The 21,583-nt window shown below is 38.7% G+C and overlaps 1 protein-coding gene across 1 annotated transcript; it reads right to left on the minus strand.

Moving 5' to 3' along the window:
* Positions 1–1,995: 1,995 nt before the first annotated feature.
* Positions 1,996–12,024, minus strand: cfap58 (cilia and flagella associated protein 58). The gene is made up of 18 exons (XM_041051986.1): positions 12,019–12,024; positions 11,340–11,609; positions 10,943–11,091; positions 10,697–10,847; positions 10,196–10,390; positions 9,716–9,853; positions 9,014–9,173; positions 7,781–7,863; positions 7,372–7,563; positions 7,091–7,252; positions 6,770–6,916; positions 6,408–6,548; positions 6,095–6,318; positions 5,607–5,715; positions 5,339–5,443; positions 4,861–4,980; positions 2,256–2,380; positions 1,996–2,107 (listed from the first exon to the last, which is right to left on the minus strand). The coding sequence occupies exons 1-18, from the start codon at positions 12,022–12,024 to the stop codon at positions 1,996–1,998; spliced, it is 2,589 nt and encodes an 862-aa protein (XP_040907920.1).
* Between the last annotated feature and the right edge of the window lie 9,559 nt (positions 12,025–21,583).

Here is a 21,583-nt window from a genome sequence, read left to right on the forward strand (position 1 = left end):
ACATACACTGCTAATTGTGTCTGCTACAGATCTTTCTAAATTCCTTCACAACACTCTGCAGATAGACTCATTATTTCCATAATGATCGTAAAGTCCTTCACTAAGTCAGAGAGCTGCTGCCTCCCTTTAACTTCTACTTATCTAGGTTTCATTAATTAAAAAAAAGAATATTAGTTTACAAAATAAGGAATAACTAGCCTTGTTCAGCTCCCACACCCAACATGAACAGCTTACTGGTTGTTTATAACTATCGACTATTTACAAAGTGCTTTCCAAATGTAAGCAAACAGGTATTTGATTCAGTGTTTGTACAAATAACAAACAAAACTATCAACAAAAAAAAAAAAAAAAACGCACCTCCACCAGCTCCTAAGAACAGCGAAGCCATGAGAAGATCAGGGCCACAAGCATTCAAACATTCATGTGGCCGGACGAATCATAAAAACATTACTGCTCCTTATTAGCACGGCCGCGCCAGCAGCCAATCAGCAGCCGCATCTGGTGTGGTCCTCCAATCACCTCCTCGTTCTGGCGCATTCGTATTTGCATTCAGACGCTCACATTTTCACCTGACGCGAGTCTTCGAGATTTACAACAGGTCTATCATTAGACGGTTTTTAAATGTCCATAACACTGTCTAACCAAATATTTAAAGCTGAGGTTTGAACAAAGGACAACAGCAGAGACAGTCCTCTCTTTATAGTAGAGTGTCCTGGATTAATACACGTAAGCTTCAGCCTTTGGACATCTTTAGAGACTTATGAGTCAAATACAGCATGATGTATGAATAATAGAGCCCAGAAGGAAACTGCAGCGCAAAACTTGTTCTTTACTCAGTAAGCAGGCAGACTGGTCAGTGAACAGGGCACTGCTGTGCACAGGTGTGATAACTGATAGAATATCACAGTTGGGTTATGTAATATATTTAACACTACAATGGTGAGAACTCTGTGGAAAAGCTTAAGTATGAGGGATCAGTACTATTTATTTATTTATTTTCCTTTTAAATTCACTGACTGTGCCACATTAAAAGTAAAGAAACTGAATATTTAAACTACTTAGTGGTCTGGGATAAATATTTGAACGGTCAAATGTAGAACTGACAAAACCCAGTCAGATCTGTTCTAGTGCTGTGTTCATAGAACCCTGAGCAAACTGGAGAATTGACAACAATGTACAGCACATCACACTGGATAATTACAATAACAGGCTATGACCTGTTCTACCTGTAGATCCAATTGTCTTGACTGAGGATAATAAACCTATTTTTTTTTTCTGCAGAATGATCTGTGAATGAAACTGATCATTTGTGGTGTTATAAGTCATTTTTCCTGCCTGGCTTTGCTTGGTGACTCCTTGCATTTGAAAAAAATATCTATTTCTGGATATTGGTCAGATCTGTCTGTATTTGTTACGTTTGTATTTACTGTAGATATATAAGTATTTGTACAGTACCACGTGTTGAAATGCACAGCAGCACACCACTGTTTAAAAAAGTCCCTTCCAACACTACAAAGCTTCTTTTAAGTGTCTTTTGCATTTCACATCAAAGATGGATGGATGAGCCTCCCTGACCCCCATTTAGAACCCATCATATAGTCCAGAGGGCTATTTATACTCAGTTTGTAGTGTTGAAGATGCAGTGTGTCAAATGTTAGTATCTGCACCTAATAAAAAGTAATAAAAGTAAAAAGAAATCTGTTCTTTACCACATATGGTTGTGATCTAGAGCAGCAGGTGTTTACTCAGGATGAATAACTGATTTCAGAACACAATGAGAGACAACAGACTGTAATTTTTTATATTTTTTAAAGCTGGATCGAACATGATAAGGACACAATCAGGTCCTCAAGGTTTTTTTTCCCCAAAACTATATTGTATTTGTTTCAGAGAGGTCATGGTTGATGGTGATATGTGGTTATAGATAGTTTTCATTTCAAATGATTTAAAAGGTGTTAAATAGATTCATTATAAAACATTCTCCAGCAATGGCCATCATCTTCTCACAGGGTTGTCGATCCTGAAACCTCCTCCAGTGAAGTGAGGTTTGCTGCTCAGCTGAGGCAGTGGTTCCAGCTGTTCCACTTTGGTCTTAGTCCTCTGCTCACTAGGGGACAGACATAGCACCATGTCATCACAGTGAACACAACTATCATGTGCCCCCTGCATATAATATATATATATATGGACCCATCACTACCACTCAGTGTTACAGCAGAGAGAAAAGGGAAAACAAACCAGCAGACTAGCCTCACCTGTGGAGCTTCTTCTGACTGAGGTACTTCTTCTTGGTGTTTGCGAGCTCATTGGCCAATCTTTGATTTTCACTTTTGTACTCATTCATCTTTGAGTCAAGCATTCTCAGCTCTGCTATCAACATCTGTGAAATCAGGAAGAAAAAAAACATATGTATAGTTAAACAGTTCAGAGATGAATTTGCCTCTGAGCCTGGACAGATCAGCATCATTGAGGGGGCATGAAGGGAAGTGAAGTGAAGTTTATCAAGGTATCTTACAGGGTAATGTCAGGGTGGCTGTCACCAGCTGAAGCAGAAGTTGGGTGACGCAGCAGGAAAATGACCCTACACTGAAAAAAATGTTTCGTTGAATTGACTCAATTTTAATGTTGAAAGTGGTTGCACACAAAACATTCATCTAAATCCAGACATATTTTTAAAGTTGGCTGTACTTAATATTTTTGCGTAATTTCAATTAAATTATGTAAGCAGTTTCAGCACAAAAATTCTGAGTATTTGTTACTCTGATTTCCTTAGTAATTCTAACTAAGCCCATGTTTAATTTACTTAAATTCATTATGTAATTCATATATTGTGGTTAGCTAATTTGTTATTGTGTTTTAAATTAAATAGTTTTATTCTACATATGTAAAATATTTGAATTCAATTCACAATTTTATTTAAAACAATCAAAATGCATATGTAGATGTGGGGGTGGCTGAGAAACCCGGTATACAACAATGAGTTGTGGCAGTCTGGAGCAATTCCCAATTCCATTTTATTTGACAAAATAAAATGGAGTCTTGTTCAAAAGCTCCACAGTAAAAAATGCACATTGGGCCAACCAGAAAGATAAAAGTAAGAAAAAAGGGGGGAAAAAATTCTCAAGAGCTCTTCTCAAGAAGAATCAAAATAATACAGAACAAAAGAATTGGCTCTAAACTGCCTTTCTGGTTATACCCTTAAAGTTTGGGCCCATGGCAGGAGCTATAATCTGGAGCTGTGTTCAGGAGCTGTGCTTCTCTCCTTTAGGCTCCGGCCACCACAGCCTCCTCACTTTTATACTGGTGGACTGCACCAAGAAATCAATATCAATTATCTCTTCCAGCCCACTTACAATAATCCCAATACTAAATAACATATTATCAGATAGAAGTTCAGTTAAACTTACTTTAAAAACACATATTTCTTTTTAAACAAGATACTTATACAGGTCATTTCACCACAAAAGACAAAACACCCCTCCCACTCTACCACACTTGGTTTCTTCCCCTGTGAACCCCCCTATTTAACCAAATGGACCGCTCCAGCTCAGGTTTGGCTGCTCCTGGTCTGACAGAGGAAGAAGTGCAACAAAGGAGACAGGTCAACACAATTTAAATTCAATAAATCAAATACACGATCACAGAGTGACTTCTCTCCTTCACCCCCTCCTCCAAATGTTCATACCACACACATCACCACCAGCACTTCACACCAGGATCAACATTCGGATAAAATCTACCTGAGAAAGAGCACATGTAAGGCACACGTGTAGCACATGTGCCTTACTTTAGTGCACGGGGTCTCCCTGTCACAGTAGCATAAAACAATTTAATTATTTTGATTCTTCTTGAGAAGAGCTCTTGAGAATTTTTCCCCCCTTTTTGCTTACTTTTATCTTTCTGGTTGGTTCAATGTGCATTTTTACTGTGGAGTTTTTGAACAAGACTCTAATTTTGTCAAATAAAATGGAATTGGGAATTGCTCCAGACTGCCACAACTCATTGTTGTATACCGGGTTTCTCGGCCACCCCCACATCTACATATGCATTTTGATTGTTTTAAATAAAACTGTGAATTGAATTCAAATATTTTACATATGTAGAATAAAACAATTTAATTTAAGGCACAATAACAAATTATGTAACCACAATATATGAATTACATAATGAATTTAAGTAAATTAAACATGGGTTTAGTTAGAATTACTAAGGAAATCAGAGTAACAAATACTCAGAATTTTTGTGCAGAAAGTGCTTCTATAATTTATTTGAAATTACTAGTACAGCCAACTTAAAAAATATGTCTGGATTTAGATGAATGTATTGCGTGCAACCACTTTCAACATTAAAATTGAGTAAATTCAATTTAACATTTTTTTCAGTGTAAACATCAAAGTAAATCTACTACAGAATAACTTCACAAAGAAAATCCACCTTTTGGAGTCAGAGCTCAGACTTTAACCCAACAGAGAGGCTGTGGAACGAGCTCAGAGAGAAGTACCTCTGTGGGAAGAATGATATAAAGTCTCTCCTGAGCAGTGAGCTGGTCTGATCCACAGCCACAAAGGAGATTCAGCTAGTTATTAATCCCAGGGTTCGTTTACTTTCAGCTCTACTTCTGGTTATTAGCTTAAGCAGATTGTGTTCATCAGTACTTGTGACTTTGATGAAGATCAGATCACATTTAATGACAAATTGATGCAGAAAACCAGGTCATTCCAAAGGGTTCACATTTTTGTTGCCACTGTAGTTGACTTTGGAAAACCAGAATCTGATGGAGTCAAATATAAAAAATAAGAAAACACCAAGGAGTGGAACAACAACATGAAGCAGGGAAACATAAAATGAGAAACTGTGGACCTTGAGCTTTTTGGTTCTCTCTCTCATGATCCACTGACACTGCTGGAGCTGCTCAGCTGCCTCTGGACCAGGCTGCCGGGCCAGAATGTGCTTCAGCTCCACATACAGCTTCTCCTTCTCCTTGGTGGAGAAACAGGAAGAAAGGACAATTTATAGATGAGAGAGAGGGTCGTTGAGAACAAGAGAATGAGTGTGTGAGTTTACATGCTGTGTAAATTAAAACATCTCTATTAATATAGTGAGAAAGGAAAAGGTACCACAGCATATATGTACATGTTCCTGCTGTGTCTCCATTCAACACTAGATTTGTGGAAAAATCAAACAGTGCCAGTAACAGTGGTCACGCTGATTTGAACACATTCATTATCAGTGTCCTGGGGTCAGATCCACATCACTCCGTCATGAGGATAAGAATTATTAATCCAAAGAGTGTGTGTGCTTGTGTGAACACATTGAGGAGGCAGTGTCATGTGTTTACCTGCAGCAGGAGTTCGTGTTCCTCGAGCTTTTCGGTCTTGGCAATGAGTCGTTTCTGTAAGGACTGAATCTTCTGGATGAGTTCATATTTGCCGGGGTCACTGCCCTGCAGGGTCGAGTCAGTTACAAGATGTTAACGGCCTGACCTTTTCCTCTTTGAATAACAAGGTTTACTCTGCTTAAAGAGTTTGAGGGGTCCTTTACATAAACCCATATAAGAATGAAGCTTTAGGCTAAACCACACAGACACTCCTTAACACGTCCTTCACCTCCAGTCGTCTCCAGCGGTGAATATTGATGGGCTTCAGCTGCTCCTCGAGGACGCTGTTTCTCGTCCTTTCTTTGAGCAGCTCCCTCTGCAGGTGGAACAGCTCCCGCCTGCAACACAGCAGCTCAGTGGTGATTCCTGCAGCTCTTACATACAGCTACACACAATCTGTAACTATCTAAGGTAATGAATGGAGTGGATACAGTCTGACTGCAATCTGTAAGGAGGCTTTCCTGCAGAAATATTTTTTAGTTTTAATAGAATAGAGTTCACTATGATTTTGGAAGCTAGAGGTTCAAAGGAGGTTATTTGTACCTCTTACCTGGATCTGACTCCACTTTCCTTCTTCTCTCTTTGTGTACTTCTATTCTAAATCCCACACTTTGTAGGTCAAGTCATTCTTCATTCTCCATCCTGCTCTCTGTGCTCAGTGCTCGTGTCCTGCCTCTCCTCGTCTACTCTAAATTCTTCTCTTTCCTCTTTTTTTACCTCAGGTCCTCAGTGTTGGGAACAGTCTTGTCCAGGATGCTCTTCTTGCGCCGGAGCCTCTTGATCTCCAGCTTGAGCAGACGGATGTCTTCCATCCGCTGGTTGTAGTGGAAGTCGCCTTTGCTCAGGATTGATTGCTGGATCCTGATCTTCTCATACAGCAGGGCACGCTCGTCATTGCGGTGTAGCAGCTGCTTTCCCAGGCTGTCCCGCTCCCTGGTCACCTGGAGAGAAGTTTCACCAACAAATAATCAGACAATAGTCTCTGTCTTTGTCTCTACCTCTTCATGTCCACCTCCTTCTCCTTCTTTACCTGTTCCAGTTGTTTCTTCTGTTGGATCTGCTCAGCATCAGCATCAGCTATGATCTTCTGCAGTTTTTGCTGTTCTGCTTTTTGACTGTCCACACGCTGCTTTGTTTCTTCTAGCTGCAGTTTAAGCAGCTGCAGCTCCCCCTGCAGCAGGACACAGACATGGGTACACATGCATATAAATTAGTCATAACAGATACTGGTAATGTACATGGAAGGTAGGCATAAAAAGTGTCAAACCACTCTGAGTGGCTGCCTTTTAGGGTTTTACCACTAGCCCAGGCTGAATAAATATTAACGATCCAAATGATGGTGAGGATCTCAGAACCAAACCCCCTGAGACCCCCTGAGACAGACTACATTACCTTGAGGGACTCGTTATCCTTCTCTAGGTGCTTGTACTCCTGCTGATCTTTGGCGAGGGCCAGCTCCTTCCCAGTGATCTCATCCCTCAGCCGGGTGACCTGGTTGTTCATGGTCTTCATCTTCCTCTTGATCTCTGCAATCTCTTCCTGAAGCAGAGGGAGACATGCTTTTCAAACACAAGAAACTACAGAAATTAATAAAAAAAAAAGCATAAACTTAATCCAAACTTTTAATGCATACTGTCAGCATGACTCACTATCAAACTGACTCCTCACTACCTGACTGATCATCTGTGGCTGACAGGAACACGTCACTCTTACCTGAGCCTCGATGAGGTTTTTGCTGTAGAGGTTCCTTTCAGACACAACAGACTCCAGCAGGTTCTCTTGCTGTTTGAGTTTGCACTCTGCCTCGGTGACTTTCTTCCTCCAATCAAATATCTCCATCTCTCTTACTTCGACGTCATTCATTTTTTGTTGCACCTGTGGAAAAGAGAACACTTCCACTTAAGACAGGCCAAGGTCGAAGGCAGGTTTTCCAGCAATGTCTAAATGAATTCAAATAACAGAATCCATTAGACTAACTCTCCTGCATAACCTGCCTTCTGCATGAGGCCGCTGGTCTCATTGATGTAGCGGTCACGTTCTTTCTCCAGCTGCTGGATGATCTTGCGTTGCTTCTGGGCCTCCTGGCGGTATCCACTGATCTCGTGTTCCAGAGTCTTCTTGTCCTGCTCCAGGAGCTTCACAAGGTTCTGCTGTTTCTCAGTCGACTGTGCAGCTTTGATCATGTTCTGTTGACGAGGAAACAAGCGCAACCATAAGTTGTGGAACATGAGGAAATAAATGTTAATTCTGGTTTTGAATGTGTATGGAAAAGCATTAACTAACTGACCCCGAGAATCAGGAACTGTAGTTTACACCACATTTATTTTGCACAAATGAGAAATGTGTGCTGAAGAGGATTAGGATACAGCATGAATACCCTGTGGGTTAAGGTGCAGCGCTTGCCTTATTTAAGATGTCTCTCTCTCGGATCAGCTCATCTATGGCTTTCTTGTCTGTTTCAACTTGCTTTTGGGACGATTCAAGATCTGTGGGGACAGAGACAGAGGCAGTTTATCTTGATGGTCAAAGCCAGTTGTGTTAGATTATGTTATATTGACTAATTCTCTTCAGTGAGCGTGCCAAGTCATTTACCAGATCTGAAGTCTTTAATGAAGCTTGAGTAACACGCAATATAGACCAGAATGAAGTACATACAAGGACATACAAATATCTGAGACTAGCTGTGAACTATAAATGTAAGAGAAAGAAAATGGTAGAAGAAAGAGCTAAAGTAAGAGACGTAGAGAATAAATATGAAGGAAAAAGACAATCTGAGAAAGGCATCTCTGTGTCAGTGTTTACAGTGTGTCTGTGATTGGAAACGGCCATTTGTTGTTCTCCTCTCAGTTACCACATAACGCTGCTGCTGATAGCTGAGCTGATAGCTCCAGGACTCTATCATCACCCTGTGGCCTCTGCTTATGTAACAGTGCATTTTTAGCTCCTACATCCCAACTTCCACCCTGATGATAATGTTTAGGGAACTGGATTTTCAGCAGCTTCTATTTCAGGTCTATTTCCACAGTTTCCATTGAGACAGACTCTGATATGTTGAGTGTATCGGTGCATGCATACATATGTGTATTTAGATGTATTTAGACTGGCTTGTGAATGAATCTTGTTGCTTGAAGCATCTTGGCTATGGTTGTGGGAGGTGGGTAGGAGAAATGATCTGCAGTGCTATTTACAGCATGATGCAATACAGTCCATCAATATTATGTGGTATATTGAAATTAACAGATTTATAGAGCATGGATGATATATAACAGGTTTATATTAATTAAGACTGTATTAAAACAATACTCACATGCTTATATTGTATGTATATTTGGTTACTGTCCATATTTCTGTGAAGAAATGCCTCAGAAAAAATCAATATATTCTTGAAGTATTGCAGCTGCAAGGTTTTTTTTTTTTTAATTTATTATTGGCTAATTGTCTATGTGATCATCATGCCTTGTACTTTTATTAATTAGGGATGAAAGTTTAGTTTTCATCCTCAGAAGCCAGTCATTTTAGTGTGAGACTGATAAGCTCATAGCAGTGAGGGAGACACAGACTGGGAGCCCAGATGGTCATCATCTATGTCAGTATGCATGTGTGCGTGTCAGCGATACACAAGGCAAGCTCTGTTACCTTTCTCCAGACCAGCTATCTGAGCTTTCAGCGTCTCCCTCTGCACGTCCACATCAGCTTTCTGATCCTCCATCTGGTGGAACTTCTTCTGGATGGCTTCTCTCATCTTTGTTTGTTTGGCAATCTCCTGACGCATCTGAGCCACCTCCTCCTCTCTCATCTGGCAGCATAACACAGGAGTAACAGGGCGGAGAAAGGAGAGGGGATAACATATGAGACTGTGCACGGAGGGAAATAACTCTAAATACATTTGGTCTGCCTCTCTGACCACAACACTCAGATAACTGCTCCAAAGTACCCAAGACAAAAACAATACCCCCTTTCTCTCTTTTTGCTGACTTTGCTTTGAATACAGTTCAAAACAGTGGACCTGATTCAGACCTGCTCATTACATCTCAGAGCAGCGCCCCCTTGTGGTTTAACAGGAATCACATTATCTGTAATCAGGCACCATTCCCCTACTGTAGATTAGAGGAAAATGCCAAATCTTATTCTCTCTTGCCTTAAAAAACAAAAATAAATAGAACTGTGACCTTTTCATTAAATAAGGTACACAGCACAGCACCACTCTCTCTTTCCCATTCACATTCAAAATCACACAGGCACTCACAAACATTGCAAACAAACACACAACCCGTCAGGGAGGCAGAAGTGTCTGCGTTGCTCAGGTGTGTTTGTGTGTGTCGGTGGACAAATGTTTACCTTGAGCTCATTTGCGTTTTGCTGATTTTCCAAGGACAGATGTTCTTTGACGGATGAGAGCTGCTCACACTCCTGCTGCAGCTTGGTGTTCTTCACCTGCATCTGCTCCAGCTCCTTGGTGGTTCGCTCATTCAGGATCTGTCATAGTCGGGGGTGGGGTTGAGGTGTAGGAAGAAACTGTTTATTGCATACTGTAGTATAGCAACTGTATGTTATTAACCTCACAATTACATATACATTGGTTTTATAAAGTTATTATTAACCATCCTAAATAATAAAATAGGTGAAGCTTTTTAGAGCTGTGTGCTGACCAAACACCTTACTATGGTAAATTTAGTAAGTTAGTTTTATGTTTTATGTTTAATGTTTGTTGTTGTTATGCTTTGCCCACCTTAGGAGTAGGTGTATTCAGTTTCTATATTGTATATGGTTTCCCAATTAGTACATTATAAAGAGCATGCATCCCAGTCCACTGTTCACCTTTAGCTCTTTCAGCTGCTGCTCCAGTCTCTGCTGCTCCTCTTTGGCCCTTTGTCCCTGCAGATTCAGAGCTTTGATGTCCCCCATCTTGGCCTCCATGTCAGTGTGCAGCTGCTTCACCTCCTTGTCCAGCTTCTCCTTCAGCCTCATCTCCCGAGAAATCTCATTCTGCTGTACCTGGAGCTCCTGCTGGAGCTACATTTAGACACACCGACAGGCAGCAAGTAGGCATCAGAGCTGGACTGAATTTCATTTAATCTGAGCAGATCTTCACTGGAGCTTCTCTGGAGCTATGCACATGTTAGCATCAGGGCTGTCCACAAGAACTGAGTCCACTTGAACATTGTACTCAAATGAAAATTTACTTTAAATTATATACTCAGTTTAATGCATAGCTGCAGGCACAATCTCTCATGAAAGTAGAGACATAAAGCCAGCTGCAGACTCACTGATGTGGTTTTCTGTTGCCAGTTTTCTGTCAATGAGAATTTCCATACTTACCTGAGAGATATTCTCTAAGGCACTCTGTCTTTGAGCCTCTATCTCCTGCTGGGTTGCAATGGCCTTGTTTAGTTTTTCTCTCAGACCCTCTGCAGTTTGCAGCAGATGATCTCTCTCCTTTGTCAGCTCTTCATTCATTTTTAGTAGATCACTGAAAAAACAGAAACCAGTTGGTTCCACTCATTTTACCCACAATATCCACACAGTAGGTTATTAAGATCATGGGAAAGAGGACAGTTGGTTCACCTCTGCTCTTGGTTCACAGAGAAGCCGGTTTGTTGTTCTGCAGTTTCTGTTAGGTTGGTGACTTCTTCTTTTAAATTCCTGATGGTCTCTTTGTCCCTCTTCTCTTTATCATGAGCAGCATCGACCATTTTCCAAGCTTTATCCAGCTCCTACAGTGTAGGCAGAGAAAACCTCGTTGAATTAACATAATCTGAGATAAAACATCACTAAAATACTTTCTATAGCAAACTTTGCATGCTCCATTAACTGATACATACATACATCCTTTAACTTTACACAGTCCATATATAACATAAGCTCCATATCTGGAATCATGTCAGAGCTGAGCCATAATCAAACAGGTGATAAATAAGACATGCTACATTATACTGTAGCCTCTCATGTTCTGGCCTTGTACCCTCTTTAGTGAGGCTATTGTTGTCTCATCTTCTTGGGAGAGTTTCAGGGCAGCTGTGACTTTAGTTGAGGTGGACACAATCTCTGCATTCAGCTCCCTGCATTTGGACATCAGTCTCTTCTCATTGTCTCTGGACTTCTTCAGTGCATGGATGAGCTTTTCGTACTCCACCCGGATCTTGTCCATGCTCTTGTCCCCAACCAGCTCACTGAGCACCATCTGGAACTCCTCCAAAGACTCAAAGGAGTCCTCTCCTCCTGGTCCTGTCTCCTGGAAGAACAGCAGAGCCACAGGGAGCAAGAGAAAATTTGTCTGGGAGAGACAGTGACACACATACTGTACATAACACATTACACTTGCAGCCTTATGCTAAGTTATCACACCTGAAACGACTTAACTTTTAACCCCCTGTTATGAATAATAAATGAATATTTGATTCTTTAACAGCAGGTTAAAGTCAATACAAATAGCAGACTGGCATTAAATCAACATTAGCAAACATGCTAATTTAACAGTCCACTGTCACGCGGGCTAATAGACGTCAGATTTGCCAATTTTCAACAGCTGTATTGACAGTGACAGTAACCGTCGTTATTTTAAATGTATAATGTTCAGTTTAACATAACGTTAAACTGCCGTGTGAACCTTTTGAGACCAGAGTCTTAGGAACAGTACTTACCTCCATTATATAAACTGAAAAGTCAACAGTTAATAGTTAATCCACACAGGTGGCGTAGCCGTGGTGTTAATTTTATCAATAGGAGTGTTGTCGTCGGTTGCTAAGCAACCACAGATCTCGCGAGAGAAGGAGCCCCCTGTCCGCAGTTGGAGATCGTCACTGAACAATATACATAGTAACACTGTACCTACAAGCATTGCTACAGAGTAAAGCAACGATACTAGGGTATTATTATAACTGACGTCAAAGTTAGAAACAGTGATAGGTCTTTACAACACTTTTTTACTGCATGTAACAGTAAAAATGTGTGGATTTTTTTACTGTTACATGCTCATGACTTTATGATGGCTCTGATTTATTACGTATGCCAGTAAGGATGCACAATACTGGAGTCCTGGAAGTTGAAAAGCTAATTCATATTTTTGGTTACACCTCTCTGACAGGCCAAAATGTTGAGAATGTTGTTTTTGTTTACTTATTGATAACAGAACATACTGCATATTTTATCTTTAACAGAAATGTGTGGTCATTCGCTGTAAAGTGTGGCAGCATAGTTTCAGCTCAGACAGCCTGCACCATGTAGATGTCTATTAATCATCACATTGGGTCCTAAAAACCCAATGCGAACATGAATATCCAAGCTTTATAAAGTGACTTTCCCTCTGACTTAGCAAGCTAGTTTCCAGCCACAATTATTAACACTTAATAACAACATACCTGCAGAATGAGGATTTGTCTGTTCCAAATGCTGAGACGCTTTAGCTCCACCTGGAACCTCTGATTCATCTACAGTACTAATTGTACTTGAACAAATTTGAACTTACATGATGTGCTACTGATCCACAAAGGTAACTCAGGTAACACACCCAGAGGTACAGAGAGATGAGATTCAACTTCAGACTTCTAAAGCTGGATCACATCGATTGCCAAAGGACAGGAGAGATACATGTGGACATCAGGGCCTTTTCTGTTCATTTCACTCTCTGTTAAAGGTGTAATAATGTTATTGAGTGACCAGTGCATCATGGGAAACCAAAGATTTTAGGATCCATACTGTATACCATATAAACTTCGGAATAATTTAGTGACATCATTTTAAGATGAAATGACGAAGACCACTTTACTCAGTAACACGAAAAGTCATCTTAGAAAATTTAAACATTTTAATAAATAAAAACTGATGTAATATACACCATTATGAATATACAACTACAACAAGCATACCAAGACATCTGAAATACAAAAAACCGACAGTTCAATTTACTTTTGCTTTAAAAGCTTCAATTTTTAGGAAGAGTGGGGGGTGAGCAGGAATTACAATAGCCATACATTCTTGTTTGAGATTGTGCCAACAAATATAAAAAGCATCATGAGTACTGACTTCTCAGAGATGGTCAACATAAAAAAAAACACACAAAAAAAACAACAAAAAACGTAATAATTACATATTTGGAGTAAAGATTTCCATGAAGAGACATTTTGAGGTACTGAGTTGTCTACGCCTGTAACTAACAGTGAACACATGTTTGTTGTTTTCCAGAAGGTTGTAGTAACAAAAACCCTTGAAAAATGAAATCTGTAACTCAAGCCGGTTCTACACATCTCAGGAAGACCGAACAATTAAGAGGAGACGATGAGTTCACTTTGTTCTTCTTCCACTTGTATTGCATTTTGTGATTAAAAAAAAAAAAAGAAAAAGAAAAGGGATAATCAGCTTCATGTAGCTTGTACATAGTTTTCATGTGTAGAGGCTCCAAAAAGTTGAGTTGAGTGTTTGCAGCAAATATTTTTTTTTTAAAACTAATTTAAGACAGAATCTTTATGAGACAATATCTAGATGCTTTCTCTGGTCTGCAAACATAGTAACACCACAGGTCCCTTACACACAAGAACCTCCATGGGTTTGGGAGTAGTTTGGTTCCATAAAAAATCAGTCCTATTGACCTGAAGGTAGGTGGAAGTCTTCATTTTACTCCCTACTATGCAAGGGTACCTGCAGGGGGAGTTAGTATGTTTACTCAACCTTATAGAAAGACTATAGAAGAATTTAAATGTCTAAGATGAATACCGTATCAAAGGTCGTGGTGAATATAATATAATAATATCTGATCACTCAGCACCAAACACAATGTGTGCATACTATTTGCAACCACCAATACATTTTAGACTTTGAAGCACTGTGAAGTTCAACCCAAAAAGAACAAGACAATTGTAAACTCAATCCCAAGAAAATCATTATGACACATGTTTTCAAATTAATGTCCTATTAAATTTCCTTGCTTTAAAATTTGCCACTCAAAATGTAAGTCCTATCTGATCTGTGTATTCCCTGAAACAACAGCAGTCAAAGAAAACCGTCTGAAACATGTGACCAAACCGGGTCAAATGATGACTTTACTGGCCAAACAGCAACCTACAGTACAGTACAGGATTGTGTAGCTACATTTTGTCTGAAGCAAGGAAATAACTAACTTAAAAAAAGCACCACAGATGTTATTAAATAGCACCAGTTGTCAGAATGTATATGATGTGTTTTTGGCAATGTACAGCACTGAATTGAATGTCACCAAGGTCAGGAGTAACTTTTAGCAGCTGCTGCAATGCTCAACCTCCACTTTTAAGCGAAAGGCAAGAGAACGTTCATCGCATTAACTTGCACGTGCTTTAGTTTACAACCGAAAACAAACCAAAATCAAACATTTGGATCCCCTTATGTCAGCTCGAAGCAGCATCATGAAGCACTGTGTCTGTTACATACATACTGTAAATATACGCTGTAAAACATTTCTAACTGCACAGTTTGTAAATTAGATGACTATACATTTATATTTCTGTGCTCTGCTGTGATACAGATTGCAAAGGAGCACCATAGTAGGGAAAAAAAAAGATTCTCACCATTCTTTCATGCCAAAGCATATTTGAAAAGATGAATGTGTTGACTGCAGAAGCCAGCCCGGTGATTGACCAAAATAAATCAAACAATAAACCAGCGAGGAGCTAAATCACTGTCCCCCTAAAGAACAAATGAGCAGTGTGATAAGATGATGGCCCACATATAATTCAAAAATCACATTTGCTATTCACACCAAAACATTGCTATAAAAACTAGTTTGCTGTCTCCTTCTCTGAGAGCCTGTGTGAAATAGACAGTGAGATATACAGTACAGTGACAGCCATTTTGGTGCACCATTCTCTTTTGTTTTTGTACACAGCTGAAAACCTCAGACAGATGTTATATTTCTCTACTTTGTGTAAGATTCTGCATTGCTACAGTATAAAGCAACAAATGGATATAAAAATAATAGAATATAGACTTATACATTCTTGAAAACAAGTACTGTTCAAATATAGATACTCATATAACCATTTTGGTTCCATGACTCTATTTATATATATATTTATATATATATATGTTTCATGAGCAAATTTGCTCATAAAACATATGTGTGTATTTTTTCCTCTATATTCATTAAATTCTTAAACTATTTTCTAGCATTTAGAAGATCTCCATTACTCACATACAGTATAGACATTGGTCTGTTACGCCATGTTATAATGTGTCACTGAAGCAGACCCTACACTACTCAGTTCCCACTCAATCTTCAGTATAGATGATGTGCATCATATTTTCTTCTACAAAAAATATATATGACAAGGTATGCTTATTTGAGATATTATTTACACAGTGTAACTAAACTTTTTTTTGTTGTTGTTGTTAAATCTCAAATCTTTAATGCCTTTTTGTACACTCAAGTTTGGACAAAAGTTGGTAATATCTCAATACTTTCCTCCATGTTGCTGTATGGATGGGATGTATCGATGGCAAGTATCATAAAGAGTGATTTTAAATAAGCTTGGCTATGGTCTGTGTCAGTTTAGATTAAGGTCTCTGCCTGTATGCATCCTTCTGCTGTGGTCTCACAGTAAAAGGTGATATTTCTGTAATTAGCTCTTGCTTATGTTTGTTGTGTAACTTTTCAACATTTCAGCCTAGAGCTCCTGGAAAATGTACCTATTATAATATCCCATCTTAGCATGTTCTTGGCAATGAAGCAAATGGCCCACCAAAAAAATAAATAAATAAAAAAATCTTATGACAGGTTAAAATTGTAGGGGAAGTTACTGGCCTGTGAGATATAATCTCAAAGGTTATTTGTGATGTATTACACTGCACTTTGCTGTTACAGTTTATGGCCAAATTGTCAGGATAATATTGTGAGCAGTATGTCAGGTCTGACCATGAATCAAAAATACCAACATGTCTATTTATTTAAATGAATCTCACTGATCTCAACGATATAATCCAACTCTGCACCACAACAGGTGTATACTTTAGGCTCAAATTTGCTTCAAAAAAACAAAACAAAAAAAAACAGTTTAATTTTTTTCCCCCATTTTTTTGAGGAAACAGAATGATATGGCAGTTTTAGGTTTCAGATACTGTGAGCTCAGAGGGCAGAGAGGTGCATTTCAAGAGCAAATCTACACGGTCCATTAAATACTATTTAAAAAAAAGAAACTTGCGTGGCATGTGTTAGCACCAGAGATCCTCCACTCTTAGCAAATGGGATAAAAGCCTGTTCAACATGTCAAAAATATGAATATCTGCGACTATACGATGAGAAGTCTCTTAATTCATCTCCAAATATGCAAAGCCACAGAGCCAGACTCTACTTCTTCTTCTCAGCTGAAGAGCCAAGTGTGATACAGTACTGAGATATTCTTTATAAATTGTCTTTTAATGAGTGATAAAAAAAGTGTGATTTTTGTTTTCTTTTCTTCAGACACCACAAACACAGATAATTATAAGCTATTTCAGAGTCTTGTACTATACCACCAACTGCATATCATCACTGTTATCTCAGAATGTGTAGAACTACTGGGGCCTCATATGACAAAGTTACAGTATATATGTGAATCATATGCAGAGTTACCCTCAGGTATATGAACCATCATAACTCTGAGCTGGGTATTTCACAAAGAATCCATCATTTTCTACGGTTACATCTATGAACTGTACTGAACACAAGAGAGACGGCAATTCGACAAACAGAGCATCAAAACTGATTTCTTTTCTATTTACTCCAGACTACTGTTTGTGAGGTAATGTTCACCAAACATGTACTATAAAAATATCAATCGATAGACATCACAGAAGTAGTAAAGAGCAAACCTACCAGCACCTAATTACCAAATCATCTAGAGACAACTCAGGGTGTTGTAACGGTATCAAATCCACTGGACCTATCTAATGGCATGTGCTTTTATTGCATCTCAGCACGAATGGAGCAAAACTGTCTTTAGTGTCAAATTATTTTAAAATTTGGACCTTGCTGAAATTTAAATGTAGTTTCATTGTCAGCCAGAATGAGTGTACAGCAGTGTTATTGTTCAGAGCAACAAATCCAGTGGGTGGTTTTACTGAATTGGTTTTCCTTTTTCTTTCTTTTTTTTTTTTTCTTCTCTGGAAAACAGTGTTTTTTATATTCAGTTAAATACCTTATGACCTGCTTTGACCTTCAGGTAAGCAGAGCCTCTTCTCTGGCTTTAGCTTCAATATTTGGGACTAAACAGATCCAAGCTCTTCCTGCACATAACATCTACAGACTGTTCTCATAGTGGTGATTCCCCATTTCTGTCAGCGGCATTCAAACCATGCAAATAATATCTTTCACTATACACTATATACACGGACACATTGTTCTGTGGCACATTAAGAGGTATACAGTACTTCTTCTGACCTCGCCCTCAGCCTTGTTAAGATGTCTCACACTGTCCTCACTTCACATCAGTCTCATTAAAGCCCTTGGTGATGAAACAACTGCACGGCTGCACAAAGCTACAATTTCCCACCACCGCTGGTTCAAGGAGCTGTCCTGTGACTTTTCATGTGATTCTCGCCATGTTAAAAAATAAAAAAAGAAAACATATAAAAACAAAATAATACCACTGAACCTTCACTGTGTATGTGTTTCAGTGCTGTAGTGGAGTTAGTTTCGTTTAGTTCTCCCATGTACAGGCTCACCCACTGTGTCTGACTCCACTGTGCTGTGAGGGAAACTTTACTCAAAGCTAAAGAGTTTGGAAACTACATATTCTGGCTTTGTGAACACAGTCACAGCAGCATCTACATAAAAACTATATCCATATTCAAATAAAAAACGGGAATATATTTTATATGAATTTATCTAACTGCATGCATATTAGTGACCGATTTTAATAAAATATGCAATTTATTATTTTACAATATATAGACTAATTATATCTACAAATTTCAATAAAGAATCTTTTGTATAATTTAGGTACTTTTCCACATCTGTCAGCTCCAGTTTCTTTTAAATGTGGGATAATTACATAATGAAACAATATGTTCAGTGTTAAACTGGCAAAGTGCATCAGTTATGATTTTGAAGATACAATATATGTAATTAATTGTTAAATTAATTCCTCAACAGAAACGTTATAATAGGTGTGTATATTGGGACAATATGTTGGTGAAGTATGTACATTAGAAACTATCATTTTTAATACAGTACAAATTTTGTTTTAAATCCTTGATTTAAACTCTTTAAAGGAAGTTCCAGGACTTGAGTGTCTGTTCTACTGATCTAATATTGATTCCATTCCACAGCCTTATATCATTGGTATGAAACAGTGATTGTTTTGAAAGGATGTGTTAGAAATGCACTGCCAGTATCGAGTAATGTCACATTCCCAAATTTACCGAACAGCCGAATGTCTTACTAATTTCTTAGCAGCTTAAATAGAGTCATTAAAGTCCTAGTAGAGGAATTAATTGCCAGTTGGTTGCTATCACACTGCCCCCTTTAGTGTGTGTACCTTGTCTTTTCATACACAGTGTAATATGCAATGACTTCTCTGTTGTGCAGGCCTAGAAAGAACAAGTCTTTCAACAAAACAAACCCAGCGCCATCGTTCACTCAGTTAATTCCCTCTTTTTGCTAAAAGGACCCACAGCAACACAAACATCAGCAGGAAAAACATTCAATGAACCAAAATACCTTCTGAAAGGAAACTACAGGTACTCCTCCTCTTATATTTAACATAAATACCTTCCTAAAGATGGCATAAAAACAAAGTCAACAGCAGCAATTGTACATTTGACTTCTTGAACATTATGCATCAGACTGTTTGTATGCCATCATAAAGGCTTTTATAGAAGAAGAGGTCCCTGTTTCTCTTTCAGCGTGATTTTGAATCCAACCACCACTCCAACAAGTGCCTTCTAAGCACAGATTTATTTAACCAGGCAGCAGAGCAGCCTTTTCTCTTTTCTCCGCATTAAAAAAAAAAAAAAAATGCAGAGATACAGTGATTACATGGTTGTGAAAATGGAAGCGGCATTTGTAATCATTTATGGAGGAGTCACTCATCAGTATAGCATTACTTCATGGTTTGCTTAGCACCTCAGGCTGCAAGAAGATCCTGTGTTTGACACCACTGCTAAAGCACCTATGATGAGATGGCTTCTTCACTGATATGTCTTACATCAGTTAGTACTTCACAAAGAATGTAAAAACAATGTTGGTGTTACATGGTAGTTCCTTGCTCCCATTCTCTTTTATCCAGGTAAGCTAAGCTATTGTGTGTGTGCAGCCCTTCAAACACCATGGGACTGACAGCAGTGGGCAGCAGCTCTCGTCAATAAAAGGCTGCAGTGGGTTAGGTAGTGGATTTTTCAGTGAAGATCTGGATGTTCTACGTGCATTTTCATGCCACTGAAATTATTCATGCTGACTTTGTTACCTTTAGAAGCAGAGGCTGTTAACTGATGTTAACTTTCCATTTCATAAACTGTATTGACACAGACTCAATACATAACTGTTAGCCACCAAATCCTCCAACCTTGGAGACAAACTAATTCCATCACAAATAAAGGCACTAGCTTCTTTACTAAGTGTTTTTTTTTTTAATTACCGCCCCAGTAGTAGGGTTCCTATGCTGGATATGGTCGTGAGTCAGGACACTTTAACGAAAAAAAAAATTATAAGTATAAATTGCTCTCAGGGGACTTAGGATTCTCTTTTTAATTGAACAGAGGTAAATGAAAAGTGAAAAATGCATCTCCTCTTCACTCCTTCTGCACTCTGGAATATGAGAGGAGAGGTGAGTTGTCAGAGCAGAATGTTTGAAACCTCAGTCCTGCCCCTCTTGCAAGCATTCATTGCGGAAATATCTTCAAGCAACCAAATTTAGTCACTTACAAATGTGGCTAGTTTTAGAAGACTATGTTGGAGTTGCAGCTGTGTCAGAATCTGCTCAAAATCACAATAATAAAAAAAAAAAAAAAAAAAAAAACACAAATAAACCAATAAACATAAAAACTGCACATCACCACTGAACATACCTATGAGCAACACCACTCCAAACAAACACACTTCATCAGAGCATGAACTCTGCCTTCTTTTCACATTAGGAGCCCAAGATATGTTAACATCTACAAGAGAACACATCCTTTGAATAGACTGAGCACCTTTTGAGCAAAACTAACAAAAAGAAAAAAACAAAACAAAAAACAAAACAGCAACAAAAGGTTGAACTGTTACAACACACATCCTCTGTTGATTGTAATATATGACTAAGCTGCAGCATGTGTAATGTGTGATATAGCTGAATTTCTGATGTTATGGCACTTCTATCACTCATCCAATAAAAATTTGTTTTAGCCCCTCAGGATCCACACGTCTCTGTCAGTTACACCGGCAAATTTAAACACCTCAGTCACTGGAATCTGTCCATATAAAACTGAGCAACAGGTGAACAAACCTGCTTTTACATGTACAACAACAACTTTTGGCTCGCTTTGTTATTATCTTCAATGCCACGCACTGTTTTCTTAAAGAATGACTGTACTCTCAGTGTGTCCATTTTCAATGGCAAGCACAAAAAGAAACAAAATACAAAAGGCTATGAGTAGAAAATGGCCAAAAGAGGCCGGTACTTACACAACTGCGCACAAACACACAAAAAAAAAAAAAATGTAAATAGAAATAAAAATTAGACACAAGTGATGTGGGGAACCAACCAGAAGCTCCATTAAGGCCAAACAATTGTTTTTTTGTTTGCTTTTTTTATACCCTCTAATATGTACGAAAAAAAATACTATCATATACTATGGCACAAAATCCTATCCTCCAATATGTATGCTTTGTTCTTTTCTTTAACTGGATCGTTTTTGGCATGACTGTAGTTCTCTCTGAATAGGATACGGAGCCCTCTAAATGACCTACAGTAGCAGAATTAGAGAAGGAGATGTAAAGAAACAGACACACATCAACTGAAATGGACAAGATTTTGCTCCAGTGCAAACCGTTTTGAGACGTGAGAAGCTAAAGACAGAGCTGGAGAGTGGTCATTTGGAGCAATCAAAGAACTTTATACTGAATCCAATGGTTTTCTCCAAGTTTCTCAGTAATGTCATTTAACTGAATATTAACTGAATTACCACTTTTCACTGTGCCTGTTAATAGTTAGACTTGTGTGTGTGAAATGCAAATGTAAGCCACTGGTGAAACCCTGTAAGATTCACTGCTGAATGACATCT

Source organism: Toxotes jaculatrix, chromosome 12, assembly GCF_017976425.1.
Source record: "Toxotes jaculatrix isolate fToxJac2 chromosome 12, fToxJac2.pri, whole genome shotgun sequence".
Taxonomy (NCBI): Eukaryota; Metazoa; Chordata; class Actinopteri; family Toxotidae; genus Toxotes; species Toxotes jaculatrix.